General features: G+C 47.9%; 1 protein-coding gene across 7 annotated transcripts in view; it reads left to right on the top strand.

Annotated features, from left to right (window-relative positions):
- BBS9 (Bardet-Biedl syndrome 9) overlaps nt 1–23,159 on the top strand; it is a 362,362-nt gene that overhangs the window by 37,512 nt on the left and 301,691 nt on the right. For all 7 annotated transcript variants that reach the window (XM_033076476.2, XM_033076468.2, XM_033076447.2 and 4 more), the window contains exon 10: nt 22,886–23,067. In XM_033076476.2, the coding sequence (XP_032932367.1) occupies nt 22,886–23,067 (182 nt within the window). The remainder of the gene's footprint in view (nt 1–22,885; nt 23,068–23,159) is intronic.

Raw genomic sequence — 23,159 nt, forward strand, 5'->3', positions numbered from 1 at the left:
AAGGACGTTTCGTTACACGAACGGACCCGGTTGTTCCCCTCAGGCGTTGCAGCCAGTGGAGCAGCGAAGCCAGATAGCACCGCCAGGGCTGTCGTCCCAGGTTAGAAAGAGTGAAGGGAAAAAAACTTCCCTCAGCACTTGTACCCCGGGTGTCAGCATTGATCTCAGAACCAGGATGCTTCTTCACCAGTGTCGCAGTGCAGGGCAGATCCCTCCGCGGAGAAGAAACCTCTCTCCTCCACTTTCAGGTCGGCGAAAGAGTCCCCCGGAATGACAAAACAACCCACAAGCATCCACCCCCCACCACTTCCTGTTGTCTTGAGCAATTAAAAGGGTAATGAAGTCGTCCGTCCAGGACAATGTGAAAAAAAACACCAAGGGAAAGAGTAAAAAAAAAATCCCCTAACCCCCAACATGCAGGTTTACAGGAAAGGTGCTGATTTTGCAGACCTTTGCAACATGTCGGAATAGCCTTTAAAAGCAGCTTAAAAGAATCAAAGCACTAAAAAAATACAGAGAAAAATCACTCACTTCTATGAAACTTTCAAACAGCTTTATTTTTAAACAAATTAATCTTTAAACAGGGTTGTCTTTAAACAGGGTCATCTTTAAACAGGGTCACTTTTTAGTCGCCCCTATTCATCTTCAGCCAAACTTTCGAAACCTTCGAAGTCTTCATCCTCTGTATCGGAAACCATCAATTGGCCGGTGGTGGCATCCAGCAAACCCGAAGCTGTATCACCCGTATCTTCATCTTCAGAGTCGTAAGGTTCGGCACCCTCGATGCCGTCGCTGGTATTAAATTCTGGAATGATATCAGCCCTCGCGAACCCTCGGATGATAGTATCGGGTGTTACTTTACTCCAGGCATCCAGTATCCACTTGCACACAGTGGCATAACTTGCCCTGCGCAGCCTGCTGGTGGTCATGTAGGAATGCTCGCCTTCTACCATCCAGTTTTCCCACAGAACTCGCAGTTTAGCCTTAAAAGAACGAATAACGCTTATGTCCAGTGGTTGCACTTCTGTAGTTAAACCACCCGGTATTACAGCCAGCTCCGAGTTCATCTGTTCCATTAGGGCTTTCACACTATCCATTTTATGGGCACACATGGAATCGAGAACCAGCAATCCCGGCACTTTAAGATTAAAGAACCTCTGCGGTGCACGAGCATAAACTTCCTTTAGCCAAGTCTTCATCATGTCTTCATGCATCCACCCTTTTGTGTTCAAGGCAACAACTATTCAATTTGGAAATTTTTCTTTAGGGAATGTTTTTCTTTTAAAAATTACCATTGGGGATAATTTCTGCCCATCCGACGAAACACCGAGAACTACAGTAAACGATGTCTTTTTGTTCCCTGTGGTGCGAACCTGGTACCGTGGGTGTTCTGGTTTTCTCGACAGTTCAGGTGAGCGGCATATCAAAGGTGAGGGGGACTTCGTCCATACTGGTGATGTATTTGGCTTCTATATTGTTTTCAGCGATCTTGCTTTTGCAGTAACTCCTGAACATCGCTACCTTTTCCTCGTAATCCACCGGCAGCCTCTGACAAACCATCGTTCTGGTATGGATGGAAAGCTGCCATCTCTTCATGAAACGAAACACCAAGATGATCCTGCTTTAAAGTCCTCTATACCCATTTCGTTTGCAATCGCTTTTGCTTGTATCCGAACGGCAACAGTAGAGAAACTTCTGCCAGCTGCTCTTTGTTCAGAAATCCATCGCTCCAGTCTGTCTTCTAGTCATGGCCATCTTGCTTTATGCCCACGAAAACTTTTGTCTTCTTTGCAAGTCGTAAGTCATCCTCTTGCTGTCACCACTTGTGCACCATGGATTCATTGATGTTGAATTCCCTAGCCGCATCTCTATTTTCATGCTGTTTTGGATGGTTGATTGCTTTTAATTTAAAATCTGTGTCGTAAGCTAGTTTCCTCCGTGGAGCCGTGCTGAACTCATGCGCACCCTCAGTAGCACCTTCACCGCTGCGTAGGCAAGAAGCTTTTCTCTGATTGGTTTATCGTGGTCAGAAACGCGGGAATTCTCTAAATCTCCACGCCCAACCAATCCCGGGGGGAAGCCGGGACCCGTGTTTCTGACCACAATAAATCAATCAGAGAAAAGCTTCTTGCCTACGCAGCGGTGAAGGCGTTACTGAGGGTGGTTGTTAATGGCGCGAGTGAGTTTGACATGGACCACACCAGATCCCAGCCGCCAGCAAGCAGTCCCTTCCCCGTGGCTGCAAGCTCCTGGCTGGTCCTGCTGTGTCCACGCTCTCTGCCGGCTTTCTGCAGGCGCTGTGTCCCCGCTCTGTCCCGGCTCTGTCCCAGCTCCCGCCCGGCGGCCGTGGGCAGTCCCCAACCACCCCAAACCGCGGGCAGTCCTGAGCTGCACCAGCCGGCGTCAGTGGTGTGCAGGAGTGCTGGGACCTGCGGGACCCATGGCCGCCTCGCGGGGAGAGAGCCGGGATGTGTCTGGAGGGAGCCGCGAGACACAGCTGGCAGAGAGCTGGGACACAGCCGGGATAAAGCCGGGAGCTGCAGCTGCGGGAGGGACCCAGACTGCCCGTGGTTCATGATTGCTGTAGTTCAGGGCTGCTCGCCCGCGGCTGGGATCTGGTCTGGTCACCCTTCTCAGCATGTCCTCTGGTATTGTTCTGTCTCTGTAGTCTCCTGGGAACTGCTCTTCGTTTACTCAACAGAAGATGTGCTAACGAGTATTACACTCAGCGTCTGTAAGCACCTAATTACCATGATTACATAACAAAGGGCATTTCATTGCACCAAGGGACCTGGTTGTCCCCTCAGGTGTTGCAGCCACTGGAGCAGTGAAGCGAAATGGAACCACTAGGGCTGTCGTCCCAGGATTGAGAAGAGTGAAGGGAAAAAAACTCCCCAAAAAACTCCCTAACTGCATCTCTATTTCCATGTTGTTTTGCATGGTTGATTGCTTTTAATTTAAAATGTGTGTTGTAAGCTAGTCTCCTCTGTGGAGCCATGCTGAGCTCATGCTCACCGTTAACACTAACCCTCAGTAACACCTTCACCCTCCCACGCAGGCGAGAAGCTTTTCTCTGATTGGTTTATTGTGGTCAGAAATGCGGGATTTGTCTAAATCTCCACACCCAAACAATCCCAGGGGGAAGCCAGGGCCCGCGTTTCTGACCACAATAAATCAATCAGAGAAAAGCTTCTTGCCTACCCGTGGGTGAAGGCGTTACTGAGGGTGGTTGTTAATGGCGCGAGTGAGTTTGACATGGACCACACCAGATCCCAGCCACCAGCAAGCAGTCCCTACCCACGGGCAGTCCAGCTCCCTCCCCCTGGCTAGAGCTCCCGGCTGGTCCCAGCTGTGTCCCCACTGTATGTGGGCATCTGCGTCTGCTTTCTGCCTGCTCTGTCGGGGCTGTATCCCCGCTGTCTGCGGGCATCTGCCTCTGCTTTCTGCCTGCTCTGTTGGGGCTGTGTCCCCGCTGTCTGCCTCTGTTTTCTGCCCGCTCTGTCGGGGCTGTATCCCCGCTGTCTGCGGGCATCTGCCTCTGCTTTCTGCCTGCTCTGTTGGGGCTGTGTCCCCGCTGTCTGCCTCTGTTTTCTGCCCGCTCTGTTCCAGCTGTGTCCCCGCTGTCTGCCAGCTGTCTGCCTCTGCTTTCTACCCACTCTGTCGGGGCTGTATCCCCGCTGTCTGCCGGTTGCCTGCCTCCGCTCTCTCCCCGCTCTGTCCCAGCTGTGTCCCTGCTCTCTGTCGGCTCTCTCCCAGCTCTTTCCCGGCTCCCGCCCAGTGGCCGTGGGCAGTCCCCAGCTGCCCTGAACCGCGGTCAGTCCTGAACCACGCCAGCCGGTGTCAGCGGTGTGCAGGAGTGCCAGGGCCTGCCTGCGCATGGGGAGGGAGCCTGGGGCTACACCAATCTGTTAAAATGTTTCCAATTTGGGCACATGCCAGTAAACCCGCGATGGCACGATTCTGTTACTAATTCGTTACTTTGTTGCGCGCCACGCGGCTCCTCCTGCAAAACTAAAGTGCACCTTATAGTCCGGTGCGCCTTATCTGATCTACAAAGTTGTGAAATGTAACGGCTCCCGGGGGGGTGCGCATTATAGTCCGGTGTGCCTTATGGTTGTGAAATTACTGTACTTAGAACAGTTTTAAATGTTTCTGCAGTCTAAAAGTTACAGTAATTTCACGAATACAAGCCGCAGCAATTTGACAAAAATTTTGGTGGAAACCCGGAAGTGCAGCTAATACTCGGGGATGGCTAATATGTGAATAATTTTCTGACATTTACAACCCCAGACGTACTAGCCAGGACGCCGAGCCAAGCACCTGCCAGTAAAAGCTGGCATTCCGCGATTGTTACAGTGTTACTCTGTTGCCCTGGCTCCCTGCAGGCAGCACGGGGGGCGGGGAGAGAGGCGGGAGAGCTCTCTTCCCTCCTCTGCCGCAGCCCAGTGGAGAGACGGGGGGACCCCGCGCTGCCATTGCCGCGGCCCGGGGAGTGGGGGGAAGCTCGCACCACCATTGCCGCGGTCCGGGGAGGAGGGGGGGAGCCCGCGCCGCCACTGCCGCGGTCCGGGGAGGAGGGGGGGAGCCCGCGCCGCCACTGCCGCGGCCCGGGGAGGAGGGGGGGAGCCCGCACCGCCACTACTGCGGCCCGGGGAGGAGGGGGGGGAGCCTGCGCCGCCACTGCTGCGGCCCGGGGAGGAGGGGGGGAGCCTGTGCCGCCACTGCCGCGGCTCGGGGAGGAGGGGGGGAGCCCGTGCCGCCATTGCCACGGCCCAGGGAGGTGGGAGGGGAGCCCGCGCCGCCATTGCCGTGGCTCGGGGAGGAGGGGGGGCTCTGCCCCCGCCCTCCGCTGCCGTGGCGGGAGCAGGGGGTGCTCCGTGCCCGACTGGCGCCGCGGCGTGAGCGGGGCCGGGGCGAGCGAACCTAGAGGCGGCGACCAGCCCCGAGTGGCAGCGCCGGGCTGGGCCACCTGGCCGTGTCAGCAACCCCTAGCGGGCCGAGCCTGCACAGCCTTAGTTGGAGCCAGTAAACCCCCCGCCATGCCGCGGTTCTGTTAGTATTTGGTAACTTTGTTGCATGCGGGTCCTCGCTGCGAACCACAGAGCGGCTTATATTCAGGTGCGGCTTATTTATGGACAAAGAATGAAATATTTGCCAATACCCAGAGATGCGGCTTATACTCAGTGCGGCTTGTATTCGTGTATTTGCTGTATTTTTAAGCTGTTAAAGGAGCTATTTAAGCTCTTTTTTGCCTTTTGTTAAAACCTGAAATCTCTCTGTAAGGATGTTCAAAATTTGCTAAAAAAGCTTGTGAGCAGAAATTTGAACTGCAGGCAAAATTTTGAGTGCTTATCTTATTCTGGGTTTTTCCTGAATATATCTATAACTAGTCACTGAACTGGAAGTTCCATTCTAGTAATTTTTATAGAAGTTTGTCCCTTATTTTGTTGGAAGTTTGTATTCTAATTCTTTTAATGTATATTAGTTACTGTTTCTGGCATATTTTTAATGTCAAGAGGACTCCTACATACTTCACACTGCCTGGATTGCTTCAGAAATGCAACCACTTCCACCGATGATTTCAGTTAACTTGAACTGCTCAGGTCTCTGTCTCAGGACAAAGTTATCTTCCCATGGATAAACCTGCTTGAACAGTTACATTTTTTGCATGCCCTAGGTTGTTATCCTTCCAGTTATGACTGTGCAAACACATTCTCACTAAAGCTGAAACTCTTGTAGAAAGTGGTTTAGCTGTTCTGCCTGAGTTGATTAAAAACTCTGAACAGCCGTCCACCAAATCCACAAACAGCCCCTTCCAAACCTTTCTGGAGTGGTTTGAAGAGAAACTGTCCTTATGCTGCAGTTGAAACAGCTGAAATCTAGAAAAATTACACAAAGGCAAGACAAGAATTCCTATTCTGCTCAAAATTTCGGTGTCGGAATAGTAGTTGTAAGCAGCAATATTTGCTTGGTATCTGTCATAATTATGTATCTTCATAGAACTGACTTGAAAGTCCATTCCCTTTTTTCCTGCTCTTGAGTTTCCATTTTTCTGTTTCATGAGAGACCTCTTTTCTAAGACCTGTTTTGTACCTCCACATCTCCTTTGCAAAGAAAATTTCATGAGTTGTGCACACTGTTGTCCTGTGCAGGGCCAGGAGTTGGACTCAGTGATCCTTGTGGGTTCCTTCCAACTCAGCATATTCTGTGATTCTGGAGTACTTGTCTATAGGTAATTGGATACTTTGCACATGTAAGACCTCTTGTTTTAGGAGCTATGTAACCAGTTTAGTTTTAGTGATCATTCTAATGTACCTCTATATCTGTGAGCAGGACTGTTTTTCATGGAAAAATGGTTCTTGAAAGGAATAAACCAGATAATGATGCATCCTTGTAAAATGTGAAATTGCTTTTATTACCTGGGGTTGACAGGCATGGACAAGTTGGTGAAAGTAGCTAGATTATTCACTTTCATTTATTTGACGGATAAATATATTTTTACTTGGAAATGGAACAGCGTGTTTTCTGTAGAGAAAATACAAAGAAATCAGGAAAGGTTTTTTTATGAGGAAATAATTTATCACCTCCAAAGAATTAAAATTTCTTAGTTTCTTAAAATATTAATTTCCAGCACTCAACCTTTTAGCTTGATTTAAGCTAGTAAATAGATTTTCATTATTTGAGATGGGGAAAAAAAAATTCCTTTTTAAGCAAAAGTAACTGTTGAAAAGTCAGGAAATAAAGTAGACTTTATATGTTCAAGATGACAAGCAGGTTTACTTAGCAAGTTTTATCCACAGCTCTTCATGAACTTCAAATCTGCCTAGGTTTATTCTGAACAGTGATCCCGTAAATGTATCATAGGGTCTCACAGAATCACCACTGATTCTGTTTTGCTCAGTTTGCTATCAGGAAGTGATTTCTACTTCTCCAAGTATGATCACTGCAGTCTTGACTGTCGGGGTCGTGCCTGAACTCCTAATGTTGATACATGAACCACGAACCCTTTATGACTATGTATCTCTTAAAACAAGCTACCCGTATGTTATTTGGGTTAATTTTTGACATATGCAGTTCTGTATTTGATTTTGCTGAATTAGAGGTTAAAATTTATTACTTTAAGGTTGCATTGTGTAGGCTGAGATGCGGGAAATGCTGCAGCTTACTGAATCTCTGAAAAATTAGTAATATGAATAAGTAATAAAGAAACAGAGACTATTTGACTAATAGACTGAAATTTAATTTTCTATGTAATCATGTTAATAAGTGTTACATTGTCCTATGTGGTGCTGATAGTCATGACTACTGCAATTTCCTGTCTCCCTCTTGTGTTACAGTTACACAGGTGCATTGCAGAAGAGAATTTTACAATATTTTAATAATTTTAAAGACAGTGACTTCTAATTTACTAAAGCAATGGTTTCTTGATGTATACTGAGTTATCATTTTGCTCCAACTCTACTAAAACCCATTCACTAAAATGATCTGTGCCTGCAGAAAAATTCCCAATACTTTAATCCTGGGTGTGAAAGAATATGTGAGGAAGAGTTGGGTGGGTTTTATGACTTAGTACCTTAGTGTGTGTTGCAATACTCTGTTCCTATCCAGTCTCTCCCCATCAGTCTGCAGCTAGACGAAGGGCTGAGAATTATTGGTGAGACAGAGATTGTCCCTACACTACCTCCAATGCACTTGAAGCATAAGCCAAATGACATGTGCTGCTGCACTTCAGGATTTCCCATCAGCTTGCATTTTGAAAGGGAGCACTCTACTGAAAGAGATGCTAATTGTGTTTATTGCATTTAAAACCAAAGCCATCTTTCCCACAACACCAAACAATAAATAATTTCACAGTTAATGCATTGAATGGAGAGAACCACTTTTTTCCTTCTTGAAAAATGTTTAATACAATGCTCCTTTGGGATTTTCTGATGTATTAGTATTTCATGATACTGGAATGATTGGTAAGAAATGTGTGACTTGTATACTTACTGGTCTAATGAGTTTTGAAGTCCCTGTTGTTCACTGGTTTCATAGAACAAGACTTATCTTGTGTATGTGAGTAATAGCTTGAGCCTGACATAGTTAACATTCTTTTAACTTCATGGCACTTTATCTGAATAAAATTATATAAAAAGTCACTAATTCAGCAACCTATCTCATTAAAGAAGAGAGCATAAACAAGGGTTTAAGTTAGTTGTTTCGGCACAGGATTAATTCCCAGATTTGAACTCATATGTAGCCCAATAGACTGATGAATTTAATTTAAATAAGATAGATGAATCAAAAAATTGTAGTTCACAATTCTGGTGTATAGTAATTTGTAGAAGATACAGATTCCCCTACAGATACCCCTGGTGAGGTCTCCTGGCACTCTCTGTGAAATATAAGAAAACCTAGTTACTTAGAATGACTGATGCTAGAAAAATGTTAGACCCCTGCTTATCTTTTTAGAAGATAATTACAGTAATTTCACGACTATAAGGCGCACCCTTTTGACTAAAATTTTCTCCTGAACCCGGAAGTGCGCCTTATAGTCCGGTGCGCCTTATCTGATGTGCAAAGTTCGGAAATTTGCAAACCCGGAAGTGAGAGCTGCGAGCCGCGGGGCGAGCCGGCAGGGCCGCGGCTGCCGGGTGGAGGCGGGGCCGAAGGGCCGGGACTGCCGGGTGCCTGCGGGGCTGGGGCTGTTGACTGGAGGCGGGGCCGCGGGACCGGGGCCGCTGGGTGGAGGCGAGGCTGGGGCTGCTGGGTGCCTTCGGGACCGGGGCTTCCGGGTGCCTGCGGGGCCGCGGGACTGGGGCTGCTGGGTGTCCGTGGGAGCAGGGCTTCTGGGTGCCTGCAGGACTGAGGCTACTGGGTGCCTGCCTGACCGGGGCTGCTGGGTGCCCGCGGGGCCATGGGACCGGGGCTGCTGGGTGCCCGCGGGGCCACACACCGGGGCTGCTGGGTGCCCACGGGGCTGTGGGACCGGGGCTGCTGGGTGCCCGCGGGGCCATGGGACCGGGGCTGCTGGGTGCCTGCCCGACTGGGGTTGCTGGGAGCCTGTGGGACCGGGGCTACTGGGTGCCCGCGGGGCCCCGGCTTCCAGGTGCCTGGAGGACCGGGGCTGCTGGCTGCCCACGGGGCCGCACACCGGGGCTTCCAGGTGCCTGCGGGACCAGGGCTGCTGGGTGCCCGCGGGGCTGTAGGACAGGGGCTTCCAGGTGCCTGCGGGACCAGGGCTTCCAGGTGCCTGCGGGGCCATGGGACCGGGGCTGCTGGGTGCCCGCGGGGCTGCGAGGCCGGGGCTCCTGACTGGAGGCGGGGTCGCGGCTGCTGGGTGCCTGCGGGGCCGCGGGAACGGAGCTGCTGGGTGCCCGTGGGAGCGGGGCTTCCAGGTTCCGGCAGCACCGGGGCTGCTGGGTGCCTGCCCGACTGGGGCTGCTGGGTGCCCGCGGGGCCGCGGCTTCCAGGTTCCGGCAGCACCGGGGCTGCTGGGTGCCTGCGGGGCTGCGAGGCCGGGGCTCCTGGCTGGAGGCGGGGTCGGGGCTGCTGAGTGCCCGTGGGAGCGGGGCTTCCAGGTGCCTGCGGGGCCGCGGGAACGGAGCTGCTGGGTGCCCGTGGGAGCGGGGCTTCCAGGTGCCTGCGGGGCCGCAGGACCGGAGCTGCTGGGTGCCCGTGGGAGCGGGGCTTCCAGGTGCCTGCAGGGCCGCGGGACCAGGGTTGCTGGGTGCCTGCCCGACTGGGGCTGCTGGGTGCCCACGGGGCCGCGGCTTCCAGGTTCCGGCAGCACCGGGGCTGCTGGCTGGAGGCGGGGTCGGGGCTGCTGGGTGCCCGCGGGGCCATGGGACCGGGGCTGCTGGGTGCCCGTGGGAGCGGGGCTTCCAGGTGCCTGCGGGGCCGCGGGAACGGAGCTGCTGGGTGCCCGTGGGAGCGGGGCTTCCAGGTGCCTGCGGGGCCGCGGGACCGGGGTTGCTGGGTGCCTGCCCGACTGGGGCTGCTGGGTGCCCGCGGGGCCGGGGCTTCCAGGTTCCGGCAGCACCGGGGCTGCTGGGTGCCTGCCCGACTGGGGCTGCTGGGTGCCCATGGGGCCGCGGCTTCCAGGTTCCGGCAGCACCGGGGCTGCTGGCTGGAGGCGGGGGTCGGGGCTGCTGGGTGCCCGCGGGGCCATGGGACCGGGGCTGCTGGGTGCCCGTGGGAGCGGGGCTTCCAGGTGCCTGCGGGGCCGCGGGAACGGAGCTGCTGGGTGCCCGTGGGAGCGGGGCTTCCAGGTGCCTGCGGGGCCGCGGGAACGGAGCTGCTGGGTGCCCGTGGGAGCGGGGCTTCCAGGTGCCTGCGGGGCCGCGGGAACGGAGCTGCTGGGTGCCCGTGGGAGCGGGGCTTCCAGGTGCCTGCGGGGCCGCGGGGCCGGGGCTGCTGGGTGCCCGCGGGGCCGCGGCTTCCAGGTTCCGGCAGCACCGAGGCTGCTGGGTGCCTGCGGGGCTGCGGCCGCTGGTTGCCTGCAGGACCCGGGCTGCTGGGTGCCCGCGGGGCTGCGAGGCCGGGGCTCCTGGCTGGAGGCGGGGTCGGGGCTGCTGGGTGCCCGTGGGGCCATGGGACCGGGGCTGCTGGGTGCCTGCCCGACAGGGGCTGCTGGGTGCCCGCAGGGCCGCACACCAGGGCTGCTGGCTGCCCGCGCGGCTGCGGGACAGGGGCTTCCAGGTGCCTGTGGGACCGGGGCTGCTGGGTGCCCGCGGGGCTGCGGGACCGGGGCTTCCAGGTGCCTGCGGAGCCACGGGACCGGGGCTTCCGGGTGCCTGCGGGACCGGGACTGCTGGGTGCCCGCGGGGCCACGGGATGGGGGCTGCTGGGTGCCTGCGGGGCCGCGGGACAGGGGCTGCTGGGTGCCTGCAGAACCGGGGCTTCCAGATGCCTGCAGGGCCACGGGGCCGAGGCTGCTGGGTGCCCGTGGGGCCGCGGGACAGGGGCTGCTGGGTGCCGGCAGCACCGGGGCTTCCAGGTGCCCGCGGGGCCATGGGACAGGGGCTGCTGGGTGGAGGCAAGGCCGGGGCTTCCTGGTGCCCGCGCAACTGGGGCTGCTGGGGGCCTGCGGGGCTGCGAGGCCGGGGCTCCTGGCTGGAGGCGGGGTTGGGCTTGCCGGGTGGGGGCGGGGCCACGGTGCTGTGGCAGCCGGATGGAGGCGGGGCCTCGTCCAGCAAACACACGGGGGGAGCTGGGGGCGGAGCCTCGCTGCAAAAAAAAAAAAAGTGCGCCCTATAGTCCGGTGCGCCTTATCTGATCTACAAAGTTGCGAATTTTGCCGACTCCTGGGGGTGCGCCTTATAGTCCGGTGCGCCTTATGGTCGTGAAATTACTGTAGTTAGAATTTAGCTTTTGTAATTGGTTATTTTACTCATAGAACTTCGATGTAGATTGGCTAGTGTTTTGAATTCTACTTTCTGTTGGTTATCATTGTAATCCTCCTGAACCCTATAAAAATACCTGTAGTTCCCCATTTATTCAGATTGTTGCATGACCCCCTTCACAGAAGAAATAAAGACTTCCGTGTAATTGTCTTTGCGCTTGTCCCAATCTCTTTCTGTCTACTGAGAAGGCTTTAAGTAAGATGCTGGCCGCCTAGATAGGCTACGTACAGTCCTTGTGGTAGAAATCTGCCAGAGGCAGATAGCCACAGTCATTGGTTGAAAATGTGCTTTTATGAAATTTTAGCATCCAGTATTTTAAAAACAATTTAAAATCTGCAAACAGTTTGCAAATGAGAAAGTATTGGCCTGGTTTAAATATGAACATATAATTGAAACTTTTTTTTCAGCACAGAATTGTAATATGCTGGGTGGTTGGATGGACATGATTTATGTAGCTGGACTCTCCAAACAGTAGAAAGGCAACAGGAATTGAATTTAACTGGAAAAAACAGGGAGAAATATTGTGGTTGAATGAAGTATATAATGTGTAAAAGTGCAACCACATATATGGTAATAGTGGGTGGAGTCAAAATGAAACTCCCCTCATTGAATTTTTAGCTATCCAGATGCTTGAAAATACTTTGTTCTTCATTCAAGCCCATCTGTTATTCCTTATTGTAACTGAAATCACAGCTACCACAATTGTTAAAGAATCATTGTATAAAAATGTCAAAACTTACATATAAACCCAGCAGAACTTAGTACTTGTTACACAGTTTTATGGAGAGAAAACTGCAGGAATCAAATTTTATATTTTGTTGAAAGATTTTCCTTTTCTGTATAGTAGTACTGTGATAGAGGCATTGCCAGTTATGACGTATGGTGTGAGCTGTTCAGTTATATACATGTATATATATAAATTTTTATTTGAGTGTTACCTGATCTGAGGAGGTAAATGCAGAGATCTCTAGAATCTTTCTACTTAAACATAGTTTCATTTTAAAGAAATGTTTTTAAGAAAAAAAAAATAAGAAGACTGCATGTTTTTCTCATTGTTGACTTTCCACCGGATTTTTGAGAGATGGCAGTAGAAAATATGACCCTTTCCAAAGGTCATTTGTAGAGATAAATTTAGTATGTGTATCCTAGCCTCAAAATATGAATGTGATTGTATTTCTTTTGCTTTAGTAGGATTCTGGTCCTGAAAAAGACATAGATATGCCACATACTATCTTCAGCATATACTCGAATTCAGACCTGGCTTTTCTAGCAACCTACCTTCAAATGGTGTTTACTCTGTGATGCTAAACACATGCCCATATTGCCAGTTCTCCTAATTTTATTGCATGTCACTTCTTTGCTTTTTCAAAAAACTACTTTTTACAGTCATATGATTTTGTGAGGGTTTCAACTTTTGAATAACACTTAAAATACTCGTACCTTCGTGGTTCTAGAGAAAACCTTAAAAATGGAAATTCTCAAGAACAAGAGGGCAAGTAACTCCCCTCTAGAATTTTAAATAAGATCCTTGCATTTAAACAAATATCATAGGGATTTTTTTGGCTAGCCCACTATTTGTCTGTGCCAGTTTCTGTGACAGAGTGGACTATAACTTGTATCCGGTTCTGAACTTTCAGTCTTGGAGCTGGTTATTGAGCAGTGGGTTGGAGTTTATAGATGTATTTTGACACTATATCCATGAATGTGCTGGATGTCTAGTTTGAAAAACAGTTTTATGAAAATTTCAGTCTATTGATTTTAAATGTATTGATTATTATGCTATTAACCTGAATGACTTTTTGTACAAGGAGGAGCACACAGGTCATTTATGTCAAGCTGTGGAACTGAGAGGCAGCAAGCAGTGCAAAGTGCTCTAGAGATACTTTGAGAAAGCACCTTTGTTCTTTACCAGACAGGGTGTGGGCACACTTATAAATATTGTTAAAAGTAATAGTAGAAAGTGTGCACACATTTTCCTTACTGAAATGCTGGTGAATTTTGGAACTTGCAGGCAACTGTGAGGAGAAAGAGATGTAAACTAATTTGAGTGTTTTAAAAGCTGTGTAATTCTTCAAACTTTTTCATAATGTGTTTCAAAGACACATTGTGGTTATTCTTGTTAACCTCTATAATCTGTGCATAGTCTAATTTTCCTTGTGTACCTCTCAGTATTATCCTATAGGAAGCCAACAATTAAGACTAAGCTTTATCTAAAATAATAAACTTACTACAGTATAGATTTTTCTCAGTAAAGCATCTCTTTCAAGTTGGAAGCAGAGATTCTAGGGACCTCTCCAGCTTGCCTGTAGTGATATGGACTCTAACCACTGTCTTGAAGTGGGAGAAGAGAAGGCTTAGAGGAACAATAAACTTTTGAGACTCTCCATATCATAAATTCACACGGCATAGTTGTTAATACAACCTTTGACCCTTTAAAAGCTGTTATATACCTTTCTGCTAGTGGGGGAGCTTGGGCTTGAAACAGGTTGTAGATTTCACATGGAGGAAGTACAAATGCAGAAGTATGCTCTGAAAGAGAATGAAGCATGGAGATGTTTTCAATGTGTCACAGTTAGTCTTTTTTTTTTTGTTGCTAATGCTGGTACTGTCACAGAGAAATCACAGTGCAATTTCTCTTGTTTCTTATTATTTAGAGCTCTGACATACAGGCTGCACTCTTACTAAAGGAATCAGATTTTCTTGTCAGTCCTGACGTTCATTTTCAATTTGGCTAATGCCACTAAGCATCTCACATATGGAACTGTGATACAAAGAAATGCAATGTGTAAATTATGAATTTTTCCTTGAATGCATTATGCTTCAGTGCTCTTCATATATTTTTGCTTAAAACAAGAGCATATATATATGGAGGCCTATGTCGTCACTCTGAATATGATGTTTTTATTCTACTTGGTGACAAGTACTAGTTTTGCTTAAAAATGCATTTTGGATAGCTATCGGCTGTATTTTTTAAATAAAACTTTTTTTACTTCTGAAATAGTTTTGATTTTATAGTTTAAACAACAAGAAACAAAGTTGGTTAGTCCTTCAGATAAGATTTTGCATTTTGTATGCAACTTGTAGCATGAGCTTAAATTTCATGCCTAGCATGCCTTTATTAGTGTGTGGTGTGTGTGTTTCCTGTCTGGAGAGACCAGAAGGTTGTCTCATGCAGGGATGTCTGTCCCAGGGCATACACCGTTAAATATGAGCCTGGTAAAATTCCCTTGTGCTAAGGAAATAACTCTTAAGTTGTTATACTAACACTGGTAAAAAAACCCCACATCTGTTTCACATAGTGTGATGTAGCTCTCAGGGCTCACCTGTATTAAAGCTCTGCTGCCCCGTAGGTGGCAGTAGTGCTCTGGCGGAAAGGACCCCTGACCCAAACTCCAAACTTTCGTGAATAGTGCTTGGTTTTAACTTGGCAATAAAAGTAAAACCAGTCAAATTCTCTTTCTCTCTCATTCTCTCTCAAGCTCTCTAATTTTTGTTTGTTTGTTTGTTTTGTAGTTGCTGTTATTTTTGGTTGTTTTTTTTAAAATGGAAAATAGTCCTTTTTATTTGGTTGCTGGAGGGCATTTTAGGCAAAGCGTCTCTTTCAAAGAGAAAACTACACAAGGAGAACTACAAAAACAGAAGCCTGGTGAGATTTAGAGTTTGTCCTGGTGCTGGCTAATTTGTTGTTTTACTGTGTAGTGTCACTATGTAAAGTTGCTTGCGGAGATGTCTTCACTCACAAGTAGGGAGCAAAAGTACCCATATAGGACCTGAAAAGTGGAGAATTCTTCAGCCGTTTAAAATGGCCACGTTCAGCTGTTACTCAATTCTGGCTCTCTTCATGTCAGTGTTTATAAGAGGGGATAAATGTTAACTTGTTGTACAAGTCGTAACTTCGATTTTTTTAAACTACTTTTTCCATTGGTTATCAAGATGAAATCATGTTTCATTTCCCTCTTCTTAAAAATTTAATAATTTTTGAAACTAGATTAGTATCTGGTATTCTGTTTAGTTCAGCCATCCAAAGGTATCATACAAATGGGAAAGATGAAGAATGCTTTTCTGTAAAGCAGCCACTTTATTCTATTTAAAATAGTTACATATTGTTAAACAATTATATTTGAGCACTGTATTTGCATTATTTGTTTGCATGCCCTCTGCAGAGTGTGCAAAGCATATTAAGTATATAAATAGTTTAAAAAGAATTTTAATTTTTGAAAGTAGTTAGTTTGTCTGGTTATGTGTAGTAGCAGAATAGGGAGGGCTTACACATATGACCATTGATTCTAATGTAAGTTGAACCAAGAATTTTTACTGAGGAAAGCATTTAAAGAAGCCTGAGGGTGCTCCACAGATGTGCAGGACAGTTTGGTATCAGTAGTAGCTTGCGCTGAGTAACACTGGATGTACTTTGAATATTCAGCTGTGGGGGTACTTGAGATTTTGGAGTGTGTGTTTAATAAGAGTAAGATGGGATTTTTACTTTTATTCCCATTAGTTTATGTTAGAAAATTCTTATAGTTACACCTAGTCTGATTTTCCTTCAGTGTTTTATCAAATACTTCATATAGTTATAGCTTAAAATGTCACTGAAATGGTAGTGAGGTTAGAATAATTTAGGTTCTCAAAAGCTCAAAACTAAAAAGTGCTATGGAGATATGCTCTTACCTCTATCTCAAGGGGTGATAAAATGAGGAGAGAAATGGTTTCAAAATGCTTGAGCACAATTACAGGAATTAGTTTTCTTATTTAGTACTTTAAAAATAATACATTATCTACAAGGAATAGAAAGTAGTATTGCAGAGAATCTTGTATTCTAAAATGGTTGGTTTGAGTAACAGCAATTAAGACTACAGTGATTTCACGACTATAAGGCACACCCTTTTGACTAAAATTTTGGCCCGAACCTGGAAGTGCACCTTATAGTCCAGTGCGCCTTATAGATAGACAAAGTTTGGAAATTTGCCAACCCGGAAGTGTGAGCTGCGAGCTGAGCCAGGACCCGCAGGAGCTGCGGGGGAAATCGGGAACTGGTGCGGCCACCGGGTGGGGGGACACCGGGACGCAGCGCGGTTGCTGGCTCGGGGGGACACTGCGCAGCCACCAGCTGGGGAGAAGCGAGGAGAAACGGAGCGGCGGCCGCCGGCCAGGGAGAAGCGAGCAGAAGTGAGGAGAAACAGCGCAGCGGCTGCCGGCCGGGGAGAAGCGGGCGGAAGTGGGGAGAAGCGGTGCAGCGGCCGCCGGCCGGGGAGAAGCAGGGAAGGAGGGAGCCGACGGCTTGGTGCTAACCACGCAGGGAGGCAGGGAGGGAGCTGCCACTGCTGGCCCAGCGCGAGCCGCACAGGGAAGGAGGGAGGGAGCTGCCGACCCGGCGCGAGCTGCAGCCACCTCGAACCAACCCGGATTGCGGGCAGCCCCAAGCCAACCTGGACTGCCGCGAGCCGCGGCCGCCCTGAGCCGCACCTTGCCAGCCAGCACCACAGGCAGGTGAGAGTGCCAAGGCCCCTGGCACGGGGAGGGTGCCTGGGGCTGCATTTAAAGACTATGCCAATCTGTGAAAAATGTTTGAAAATTGAGCACCTGCCAGTAAACCCTTCGATTGCACGATTCCGTTACTATTTAGTTACTTTGTTGCGCGCGGCACAACTCCTCACTGCCAAAAAAGTGCGCCTTATAGTCCGGTGCGCCTTATATAATGTACAAAGTTGCAAAATTTGCCGGCTCACGGAGGTGCGCCTTATAGTCCGGTGCGCCTTATGATTGTGAAATCATTGTACTTCTGAAATTGAAGTAGAAGTTTTATGAGCTATTATAAATAATTAAAACTTCAACTGGTATCAATAATGAGACCTTGTCCTAAGAGTTGTCCAAAGCTTAGCATGTGTCATTCAAGTAAAACTCAGAACTACAGATTCAGCTTCTAAGTCATTTGAGTGATCAGTTTAGTATCATATAACTGGAAACAGGCAAATTTATTCAAGAGCTAAGTCGTGAGCAATTTGTTTAGTAAGAGAAGACCTACAAAAAGCATATGCCATTATTATTACACAGAATCCAATAAAAGATAGTTTTTCAAATTATTACCATATGTGTGTAGGAGCTGCTTAGTACTGTAAAGTTATTTTAGATACCAGAATAATTTGTTTTCTACTTTGAGTTCCTCACTGTTAAAATATCCCCTTAGATTTACTATTACTCTGCCTATTGTGCAATACATAATTAAAAAAATAACTTACAATAAAAGAAATTTAATAATTAATTGAAATTCCAGATTGTATGCAAAATGTGCCAAATGAAGTAATGTATTTGCAGGAATATTGTGTGAGAGCAGTAGCTGTGGGGAAAGTACTATAAAACTGTTAAATATGGTTTCCCTCCCCCTCCTGTCCTTAACCACTGTTAAAAAAAGATTGAGAAAATAATGCAATTTTGACTGGCTGATGAACATTCTGGCAGAGAAATGAATATATTATAAAAAATGTATTAGAACTGCTTACCCATATTTTTCTTATTGTTTCTATTGATGTGCAAATTCATGGACCACTTTTAAGAAGGAAAGATTACTAAGAAAGGCTTTTTTATACTTACGTATGTTTCGTGTTGAACAATCTTCTTGGGACCTAGCAGAACACTAACTGAAACAAAGGAAAAGTATAATTTTTAATGCTGCTTTCTTTAGCTCATGCTTTTGTCTTTGAGATAGTGTAGACTTCAAGGAAGTCATGACAATCAGGACAGCTGGTTGAAGTTAGTTCAATTTAAGGTAGGGTTTCTGAATGTGCATTCTGTAATGCTGACTCAGAAGTTAAGCCAAGCATAATTTACATAGGTAAATCACCTCATTGATTTAAGTGGATCTCATTTCATAGACTGATTAGTTGCAGATAACTGCCACCTTGTAAGTGTATAGAAAGGACTCTATTTGCAAACCACTTTTGAATGTATTATACCTTAGTAGTATATCATCAAAGATTTATTGCTAACTTTGTTGCTATATTTCTTTATGCCCTTTTGATTTACGTTCAGGTGTCCTCATTGATCTTTTGTTATTAGATTAACAGATGCAAACCTTTGGGAAAAAAATTAAGATTGTCCAAAGCCATTGCTGGACAATTCTAGAAATTGCCTTGTTTTTAGAAGTTTTCTTTATCCAGTTGTAGAAAAAGCTCCTGATGCTGTTTCTTTTGTTGTGCCCCCCATCACCTAAAAAAAAAAAAAAAAAAAAAAAAAAAAAAATTTGGTATAATTTGATAGCAAAGAGTGGGGCAGTGTGTTTGGTAGCATGCTAGCATCTGCCTCAACAATGCCCCATTTTTAAAGACTTTCCTGCGCCCCGACCAATATTGCAAAGATCCTTGCAAACGTTTGGCAGGTGTTGACAAAATGTTATTTGCATGCCTTACTAAGATTGTTGCGGTGCAAGTATTCGCGATAGTCTGTCTCCTAGCATTGTTTATATAAGAGAACGCAAGGTTAGCCAATGTATTTGTTTCATGTACCATCGAGAATTAGCACAGGTTTGTGTTGTACAGTGCTTTTTGGACATAAAAAAATTAGGATGGGCACTTCTGCATGTAATTAAAACAACAGACCCAGTCCTGAGCGAGGAAACCAAATAAAGTCAACAACAAATATTCAAGTACTGAGAGAAACCAGGACTCATGCTTACTTCCAGTTCTTGCTGATAGCTTACAGTTTGTCAGAAAGTCACTTTAGGATGCAAGCCCTAAACTCACAGGTCACAAAAAGGTCATGATGTTCACAGGATGGCTGCTAGCACAGGTACTGGATATGTAAGTTGAAAATTAATATTAAGTCTTCCACTTCCTTTTCTTCGAGTATTTGTTGGGGGAGTCTTGGCATCTCCAACCTTATGGTGTTCACAAAGACAGCTTCCTATTACCTTTTTGGTAGGGAATACTGAAAAATTGCATGTTAACAATTGCAGCGGTAGATGGAAGCGTTTCAGTGGCAGTAGGCAGTAGTCCCATAAAAGAAGACTGTTTCTATTTAAGATGAGTTTATATGGTAGATAAGGAGAACATTGTGTTTGAGCCCTTTTATGTGTGTTCTGTTCCAGAAGGCAGTTCAGATTTTCATGTTCCAGCTTCAGTGAAGGGCTGAGTGGAGGTACCTGTTGTCCAAAAAACCCTCACAAGCAGTTTGCCTATGTTGATAATTCAACAAGGAGGTTTACTTCTTTCACTGAGTAACAATTGCTTTCTGTTGAAAGAGAAAGCTTAAAATTACTGACAGGAATTGCTTATTTGTATAGTGCACAGTAGGGTCTTAATTTCTGTGTGCAGTTATAACTGTACAGAGATCAGATGATCTCAGTTACAGTGTAGTTTTTCCAGATTATTTGATTGCAGCTGTGAAACCACCACTGGGATTGTTGCCTTAGTGTGCTATTACAAGACATTTTGAACAGTACAATTGGACCATCAGTGATCAAAATTAATCTGTGACATCTGTTGACTTTTAAAATTACTATTACCATGGAGAATTTTGGATTGAGGGTTCCTATCTCTGTGTTCTGGAACCACGCTATAAGACCATGTAGGAAACCAGAGAATTCTATCTTTTATATAGCTGCCTACCTTTTTATTGTACTAGAGGAGGCATTTGGAAGGTATCAGTGTGTGTAAGTTAAAAGAATTTGTGTTAATTCTGCGTGAATTTTAGCTTGAACACTTACATAAATCCAGTATTTTACAAAGGCTTAATTAGTATGATAGTGAATTAAACATTCTTGTCCAAATCACTTTTTATATCTAAAAATTAAATTTGATCTATCATTGCTTTTTGTGGCAGTTGTGTTTGATGCAAAGGCAGTATCTGCTATAAGGTATTCTAAGGATGGAGTAAGAGCAAGTTACTGGCATGAATGTGTAACGTGATTATGAAAGTGAATACAGGCTTTTAAATTTACAGTAATTTCCCGACTATAAGGTGCACCCTTTTGACTAAAATTTTGGTCCGAACACGGAAGTGCACCTTATAGTCCAATGGGCCTTATATAATGTACAAAGTTGCAAAATTTGCCAACCCGGAAGTGTGAGCCCTGAGCCGAGCCGCGAGGGGGGGTGCGAGCGGGTGGCTGCGGCCGGCAGGAGCCGTGTGGGGTGGGCGGGACCGGGCAACCACGGAAAGCCCCTGGCCAGCAGGAGCCGCACGGGGTGGGTGGGACTGGGCAGCCCCCGACCAGCAGGAACTGCACAGGGAGGGAGGGAGCGGGCAGCCCTCCGCTGCCCTGAGCGGCGGGTGGTCCCGAGCTGCCCTGAACCATGGGCAACCCCGAACTGCCATGAACCGCGGCAGCCCCAAACCGCCCCAAACCTCGGCAACCACGAACCATGGCCGCCCGAGCTCCACCTCGCCAGCCGGGGGCGGGTGGGAGTGCCAGGGCCTGCACTCGGGGAGGGCGCTTGGGGCTGCGTTTAAAGGCTATGCCAATCTTGAAGAATGTTTGCAAATTGAGCACATGCCAGTAAACTCCATGATCACGGGATTCCGTTACTACAGTAATTTCACGAATACGAACCGCACCGTTTTGACCAAAATTTTGCTCTCACACCGGAAGTGCGGCTTATACTCGGGAGCGGCCAATACGTGAATAATTTTCTGACATTTTCAACCGCGGGAGTGCAAACTGAGTCAGTGCAAACTGCAAAGTCAAGCACCTGCCAGTAAAACCCGGCATTTACGCGGTTGTTACAAATTGGTTACTCTGTTGTGCGGCGGGTGGAGCTACTCCGTGCAGGCAGCACAGGGGGTGGGGAAGGCGGGGCAGCTCCCTCCTGCTGGCGCCACGGCCCGGGGGGAGGCAGGCGCTCTCTCCTGCTGGCCCCACAGCTCGGGGGGCTCCCGTCCCCACATGCCACTGCCACAAGGAGTGGGGTGGCTCCATCCCCGCCTCCCACCGCCACCACTGGGTGCCGGCGGGCTCTGTGCCCCGCTGCCACCACGGGGCAGCACCGGGCCAGGGTGAGCAAGCCCAGAGGCAGCAGTGGCCAGCCTCGAGCGGCACCACCGAGTGGCAGCGCTGAGCTGGGCCACCCAACCCTGTCGGCAGCCCCGACATTTTTATAGGAGCAATGAAGTACTTTTCCTTTGAGAGAAAAGAGACTATAGTGCAGCTAATCAAACACTCACTTGTATTGATTCAGAGGAGTGTGAGGAGACTATTCTGGATTCATGTGGTTTCCTTTCACATGGATACTGCAGGGAGCAGCCAACCAGATTTTGAAGTCAATAGAGTAGCTGCAATATTAGCCAAAGAATTGGTTAGGGGAGCTATTGATACCATAAAAACCATAAAACTGTCTTCTTTGTGAGCATCTTCCATCTGTTCATGATCCCTTTTCCCTTTTCCATTTTCCCCTTCCCTTTCCCCTTTCCCTTTCCCTGTGTAGTAACCTAAATATTTCAAAATTCAATGGACTTACAGTAATTTCACAATTACAAACCACACTGACTATAAGGCGCATCGCCGGGTGTTGACAAACATTTTGTTCTTTGTCTATACACAAGCCGCACCCAATTATAAACCACTCTGTCATTCGCAGGGAGGACCCACGTGCAACAAAGCCGCCAAATAGTAACAGAATCATGGCATGGCGGGGTTTACCTGCTTGGCTCGGGCTGTGAGGGCTTGGGGCTGCCGTCGGGGCCAGGTGGCCCAGCTCGGTGGGGCCGCTCGGCGGAGCCGCTCAGGGCCGGCCGCCGCCGCCGCTGGGCTTGCTCGCCCCGGCCCGGCACTGTGCCGCAGTGGCAGGGGGACACGGAGCCCGCCGGCATCCGCGGCGGTGGTGGGAGGCGGGGATGGAGCCTGCTGGCACCCACGGCGGCGGCGGCAGGAGGGGACGGGAGCCCCCCACCTTCCCCCTGAGCCGCGGGGATGGCAGCATGGAGTCCCCCGCCTTCCCCCGGGCTGCGGGGCCAGCAGGAGGGAGCTCCCTGCCTCCCCCTGGGCTGCGCTGTCTGAGGGAGGGAGCCCCCCACCTCTCCCCGACAGTGCTGCCTGCACAGAGCCCAGCTCCACCCGCTGCGCAACACAGTAACCATTTTGTAACAATCACATAAATGCCGGATTTTACTGACAGGTGCTCGACTTGGCAGTTTGCACTGACTCGGCTCGCACTTCCGGGGTTGGAAATGTAAGAAAATTATTCACATATTAGACGCTCCTGAGTGTAAGCCGCATTTCCGGTGTGGGAGCAAAATTTTGGTCAAAATGGTGCGGCTTGTAATCGTAAAATTACTGTAGATGAGTAAATAGATTACAATTATCTGGTGTATTCAGCTTGTTTGTTCTGATCCTTTCCATTACATCCCCTGATTGTACAGATTCACAGATTCTGAAGGCCATTTAGTCATATAAAGCAAATCAATTCTTAGGTATGATTACACTAAGTGAGAGTAATGTTAATGAAGACATCTGAATTAAGGAATAAAAATTATTATTAATGTTATTAATATCTTTTTTCTGTCTGCAGAGATTTGAAGGGTGTTATAGTCACTCTGAGTGATGATGGGCATCTTCAATGTTCATACCTTGGAACTGATCCTTCACTCTTCCAGGCCCCTAAGGTTGATTCTAGGGAAATAAACTATGAAGAAATAAATGCTGAAATGAAAGAACTTCAGAGAATCATCAGGGAGGCCACAAAAACACAAGGTATACTTTGTTCTTGTTCTATGTTTTTACATAACTTTTTCAACCTGACTTTCCTTTTAGTGCTTTAAAATATTTTATTTTCAGGCTTTATC

This window comes from Catharus ustulatus, chromosome 1 (genome assembly GCF_009819885.2).
Source record: "Catharus ustulatus isolate bCatUst1 chromosome 1, bCatUst1.pri.v2, whole genome shotgun sequence".
Classification (NCBI taxonomy): domain Eukaryota; kingdom Metazoa; phylum Chordata; class Aves; order Passeriformes; family Turdidae; genus Catharus; species Catharus ustulatus.